Below are 6,286 nucleotides of genomic sequence, written 5' to 3' on the forward strand. Positions count from 1 at the left end.
GAGAGAGAGAGAGAGAGAGAGAGAGAGAGAGAGAGAGAGAGAGAGAGAGAGAGAGAGAGAGAGAGAGAGAGAGAGAGAATCAAGACAAGTTACATAGCAGGGGCCCAGTGTGTCTGCAGCGGTAAAGTTCACTTGGGTTAAGCCAGCGTCGACCAGGCTGGGTACACACGCTCACTCACTCACTCACACAAACACGCACCCTCACTCACCTACCACTCTCGCACACTCACTCACACACATACTGTACACACTCCCCCCTTCCCCCTTAAAAAAAATGAAGTCCATTCTTGCATTCTAACTTTTATATTGGTCCTGATCAGTGGACGAACACTTAACATATCTTCAAAGTCCTCCATTTCAGACTCGCTCGTTTAAATCGTCCAAGAACATGCTTTAAAAAAATGAATGTAAAAACACTCATTCACAATAACTAAGTCCACAAGGTTTAAGATACAAGAGAAATACAAAAAAACAACAATTTTGGAATTTTTGCATCCCTACCCTTACACACAGACACTAAAGGTACGACCAAATTACCAGAGAAATTTGGGATTACAAAACGGCCAATTAGCCAGAAGGTCCAACAAGGCACCAAATTGGCCTGAAAAAATAATCTTCCTTCATTAATCACAAAATATCACAAGCTTCATTCTCATTTATTGATCATATTTCGAGAAAAAAAAAACTTCAAAACTTTCCGAGGGAATTTTACAACACGTTCCTGGACACAAACGCACTGTTATAACATAAGGATTGAAAACACTTCAACCGTTTAAAGATACACATTAAACTGCCTTCGCGAAAGTGCTTCAGAAAGGGCTATACTGCGAGAATATAAAGGAATTAAATCAGGAAGGATTATGCATAGAGGATAATAATTAAGACTTCAACACCGGCCAAGACGAAAACACTCACCATGGAATAAAACCAGCGCCGTTTTTCTCTCCTTTATTTCACTTTTTTAAAAATTCTCTCTCTTTCTCACTGGTCGTGTTTGCGAAATCCTTCCAAAAAAACACACACTCAAAAAATATTCCAAACACAAAACACGTGATTCAAAAAAAGTGATGGTTTGGGGCCAAGAGAGCGAGAGGGCCTTTTCCTTTCGTATTTTCTGGCCAATTAATTCACACTCCTCTCCACTCTCTATTTATTTCACACTCTTCTCCTCACTGTACACCCAACTTCTCTTATGGCTTTGTAATAAACTCATCATAACCCATTTCACTGGCACTTGCGGCCCACATCATAACGACCCGTGTTGACACTTCCGAGGTTCACTCGAGACTGAACAAGTGGCACGGCGTGTTGTCAAAGTTCGGAGGGAGCGGCCATTATTCCGCGCACTCCTCTCAACAGCCGCTCCCCGACGCGCGCTTTTTGAATCTCCTCGCGGCCCGCACTCGCCTCATTCCTTATTTCGCCTTCTTTCGGCTTTTGAGATTTTGGTTACTATGATAGAAAGAGGTAGAGAGAACGACGACTTTCCCCCCGTGAAATGAAACGAAGGAGGGAACATGTAGCGCATAAGGACAAGGCTTGATCCCCTTGTGTGGTAGCGAGTGATCACCAGCGCTCGGTGAGTAAGGTTGGCGGGTCGCGAGGAGGCAGGGTGACTGATGCGCGAAAACTCCATTATAAACAACACTTCGCCACACACTATCCATCGGGGTTTGGGGCGATTTGGAGGGCTTGGGTCGACGCATGGCGCCATTCTAGCATGATTTCGATGGTTTAGCACGAAGAATCCCTGAGAGAGACGGAGTGAAATAAAAGAGTCGTCATGGCTGAGTGTGACACCAGGACCGGCGGACCGTCGCTCTGGTCGCCTCTGTTGCATCCACCTTTCCTACGATAATCACCATTATGTTTCATCCTCTTTCTCCTTCCCCTCGAGCCAAATGCGTTATAGGAATCGATCTCATCGATATTCATCCCCCTGCGAATACGAAGGAACGGTATTCGCCGGCCGTGATCGCCGCCCTACGTAGATAATGCATAAATTGTTCTAAGTGTTGCGTGAGGGGTAAATTATCGTGCGGCGGCGACGTGTGCGCTGAGTGACTAGCTAGCTGCCCTCCTTACCCGTACTTTTGTTTGATTTGTCGCCGCTGCCTTATCTTGACGCTCTTCCAGGTCAACTTAGTGGCCGAAACCATTCCCTTGCCTCCCCCTCCCCACGCAACGACCTCCCCCTCGACGAATAAACACGGGAGGAGCCGACACACCGGCGGCCGGAACCAAGCCAGGGAGAGGCGAGGTTTAGCATTTGGCAGCTGGAAGGAGTGAGCGGAGGGCCTTCCTGCTCTTTCCTTCCCCGCTGTCGATGTCGAATGATTAGACCCGCTGCCCCCAAACCCCCGCCCGACCTCCCTCCCCCCCTTCAACAAACGCCTAATCAAGCGGGCATTGCTGGCTTTTGCTGGCTTTGCTCGGGCACCGCCTAGCAAGGGATTTAAATACTTGGGTAATCGCGATCTCCTTGCCGGTAACTTGGGGGACATTTTGCGCAAAGTGGCGAGGGGTTGAGGCGGCCTCGCTTGGAGATCGGACTTCGGTGCATTCAGTTGTTAAATGGTTTGGGGTTTTATGCAATTTGTGCGGTTTGAAAACGGTTCTCGGTGCATTTTTTCCAGCTTACAAGGCTAATAAGTTGTAGATTAGTAAAGAGAGGCGAGCTAATTACACCATATTAGCCAAAGCTCTCGCATCCAAGGTGTTTCTGCTGTTCGAACAGATGATTGGAAATGGTTTCCCTAAACGGCCACCTTCTCCAGCCCCGAGAAGGTGCGAACAGGAGGAGGCAGCCAGAAAAAAGCGCGCCCGAATTTCAGAACGCAGTGAATGACAATGGATGCCGCACATTACTAAGACCGGGTTCAAGGTACGACACAAGTCAGCAGTTTAAGAGGCTAGCAGCGTTTGGCAGTCGACTGGGGCCCCTTCTGTCTCACCCGCTGTGCGTGTGTTCGTGTGTGTGCGCGCGTGTCAGCGTGTGTTGGTGTTTACGTACATGTGTGTGTGTGTATGTGTGAGTCCGAGCGTGATTGTGCGCTGCATATGTCTGTGTGAGTGAATGGACGTCCCCGCCATGTGCACCGCTTTTTGCGTCAGTCCTTCCGCCGCCACGAGGATATGCCAGCTTTAAAAAATAGAAAATGTCTGCCGATAAAACGCGCAAAAGAACTTGCTACTGTCACGATGATGAACCGAGCGAGGAGGTTGGGCGCCTCTCGCGGCGAGCCCACCTTGCGTGCCCGCCCGATTACGCCCTCAGGGCAATTAGGGAATTAATTACGGCAATGTCATGCTCCTCTTGAACAAGTAAAGGAGTTTGTGTGTCCACTTGTTGAATAAAGACTATGAAAACTAATTTCACCACTGCGGCCGCCGCCAACACGCACGCCGAGGCCGCTCCCTTTGTTTCTCGCCGCACATGCTGACGGGGAGCAGCGAGTGGGTATCTGCAGGAGGTTACAGCGGACGGCTCCACACAGAGGCCCCCGAAACGAAGCGGTGCTTTTCCAGCGTCCCCATATCCCTCGTGCTCAGCGGGGAGGCGCGAGGGAAGGAGAGAGGCCTATCAAGTGGCGCTGTGTTGTGGCACCCTCAGTGTGGCACGGGGGAGACAAGTGGTTGCGTGGTGGCACTGTTGTTACCCAGCGGCCAGACACGTCTCGCCGAACGTGACGCTCGGGATCTGTCGATATTGCAGACTTTTACATGCTTTCGTATGCTACAGCTTGAGGTTGACTGCGTGGCGAGGTGAGACTGCAGCTCGCAAAGGGGTATTATATGAATTGACTTTGATTACATTTCAACTTTCTCTGCCGTTGCGTATATTAACAGCCGTGCTGATTCTTCACTGACAGATGTTGATTGAGTTAACAGCTGCACCTTCATTTTACTTTTCCGTCGGAGTACCTCGGTGGCGGGAGAACAGGAGCGCTCCGACACTCGCGCTGCAAATGTAGTCGTTATTGGACTGGAATTACGACCAAAGTTATGTCTTGATATAGTGCTATGGTGAAGTATGACTAATATAGATACATTCGCTCTCTCTCTCTCTCTCTCTCTCTCTCTCTCTCTCTCTCTCTCTCTCTCTCTCTCTCACACACACACACACACACACACACACACACACACACACACACACACACACACACACACACACACACACACACACAACACACACACACACACACACACACACATATATATATATATATATATATGTTTGTGTGTTTGTTTGTATTTATGTATGTACGTCTGCGTATAACGTATGAATGACCGATATGAATACACAGGCATGCCCATATTTATAGACCCAGGTACCCCGCCCGTGCGCCCGAGTGAGAGAGACGTCGCCGTGTGAAACGCCTCCCGTGGTATATTTTGGCGAGATAAGCCCCATGTGATCCTGTTTCCGCCTGTCTCCCCCCCCTTACACCCCTCCTGCCCCCACCCCTCCTTTGTCTCCTCGCCGTCTCCGCTGGGGCTTGTTCTTGTTCTTGGTCTTGTTCTTGTTCTTGTCCTGGAAGTTCAGTGTTTGTGTGTGTGTGTGTGTGTGTGTGTGTGTGTGTGTGTTATTCATTCTCTCGTTCTCGCTCTCTTTCGTGATATCTGGCTGTCTGTCTCTCACGCTTGTTTGGTCTTTCTGTTGTTTTCTCTCTCTCTTTCTCTTTCTCTTTCTCTTTCTCTCTCTCTCTCTCTCTCTCTCTCTCTCTCTCTCTCTCTCTCTCTCTCTCCTCATCTATCTATCTACCTATTCATTTATTTTCGTAGATATGTAGATCCATCGATATGTAAGTAGATATAACAGAATTCCATGACTGTAGAGATAGATAGATGGATAGACATTTTTTTAGACAGATAAACAGATTCTTAGATTCTTAATAATTCCTTCTTTCCTCCCTCAATTCCCCAATTTCATTCTTTTCGTTTTTATCTTGACTTTTATTTAATTCCTTCTCGAGTGCTTTGGCATATCCACGCATGTCCCCTTCCAGTCTTTATTCGTCATATCCTTTTTATGTATTTATACTTTAGGCTCCTCTATAATTATTTAAGTTTTGTGTGTCCCAGTTTCCGGTAAAATACAATGCTCTGTAAGGCTGAATTTCCTTGCTTAAATAAACTTGCTACAGTAATATAGAAAAAAGTATTGTATTTAAGTATTTAAGGCTGAAACGATAACAAAAAAGTCTTGTATGTTTTGTAATGTACTTGATATATGTTTATACGTTTATTTATCCTATACTACTTACTGTAGTAATTACTTATAGGATAAGGTTATTTATACATATGAAGACCGTTAATATAGGCCTACATCTAATACATTCAAAATATATTGTCTAACCTAATTAAAGCTTTATTCTTGCTGTGTCTTTTCTTATTTAGAAACTAAGCTTCATACGAGATTTAGGATCTTAGTTTCAAATTCAAGCTTCTCTTGTGAATCTTAACACATTATTTACATTAGTTCTTGTACGAATTTCATGATAATAATGATGAATAAAATGCTCACAAGTATGGATTTAGGGGTTTGTGAGTCTCGCTGTTATACCAAAAGTGGACTTAATAAACTTGTCAGTTCATACGGAGTAGATTAGTAATATATGTAAAATAACACAAGGTGATGAAAACCGTTGGTAGAATAGACGAAAGAGAAAATTAACGTACTTGAATAAAAGATATGTATATTTATATAGAGTAATGGCTTAAATAGTCGTTCAGTAAGGTCTTATAGGTAATAAATGAAAACAATATACGTCAATATCCATCATGGTGGTAAAAAATTAAGAATTACCTTGTATACCAACTAGCTCCAGATAAACCTACAATACGTTTTAAAAACCTGATACATGTAAGTTTTATCTAAGCCTTACTAACCTCAAAAACTCAGATCGTAGCACAGAATTCAGGAAAATTTAATCTGTAATTGCTAAAGAGAGTAAAATTCCTTCAGTGGAGACTCCTTGTGACTTGGCTTCAGGGCTGGTTAATTATAAGTGTAAATCCGACGCACAGATCAATAGTCTGTTTATATTTATGGCTTTTGGAAAGCAATTTCATGTAAATCTAACTTCGATTCGAGACTTTAAACTTATTTAAAGGCTGAGTGTGGAAAGCTACAAACCTCAGAGTCGTTTTAGATCATTTACGTGTATCTTTTGTAAATATAGACCCATGGAAATGAAATTATTGCATAAGCGTAAAACCTGCGTGAATGGAAGGTTTTAAGTAAATTATTCAATTTACAACTTGTTAGGTTGTGTTTATGTAA

At 44.6% G+C, this 6,286-nt stretch overlaps 2 protein-coding genes across 5 annotated transcripts in view; both read right to left on the reverse strand.

The window, feature by feature from the left end:
* The window catches only part of LOC113814003 (collagen alpha-2(I) chain), a 97,686-nt gene extending 96,396 nt beyond the window's left edge, over nt 1–1,290 (reverse strand). For 2 of the 4 annotated variants that reach the window (XM_070141237.1, XM_070141233.1), the window contains exon 1: nt 916–1,290. The gene's annotated coding sequence lies outside the window, so the exon portion shown is untranslated. The remainder of the gene's footprint in view (nt 1–915) is intronic. The other 2 variants (XM_070141234.1, XM_070141235.1) reach the window with 2 other exon arrangements.
* A 2,614-nt stretch (nt 1,291–3,904) lies between these two features.
* The window catches only part of LOC138866887 (spermatogenesis-associated protein 1-like), a 46,380-nt gene continuing 43,998 nt past the window's right edge, over nt 3,905–6,286 (reverse strand). Inside the window, exon 3 of the mRNA XM_070140710.1 lies at nt 3,905–3,985. Within this exon, the coding sequence (XP_069996811.1) occupies nt 3,905–3,985 (81 nt within the window). The remainder of the gene's footprint in view (nt 3,986–6,286) is intronic.

Source organism: Penaeus vannamei, chromosome 27, assembly GCF_042767895.1.
Source record: "Penaeus vannamei isolate JL-2024 chromosome 27, ASM4276789v1, whole genome shotgun sequence".
NCBI classification, from domain to species: domain Eukaryota; kingdom Metazoa; phylum Arthropoda; class Malacostraca; order Decapoda; family Penaeidae; genus Penaeus; species Penaeus vannamei.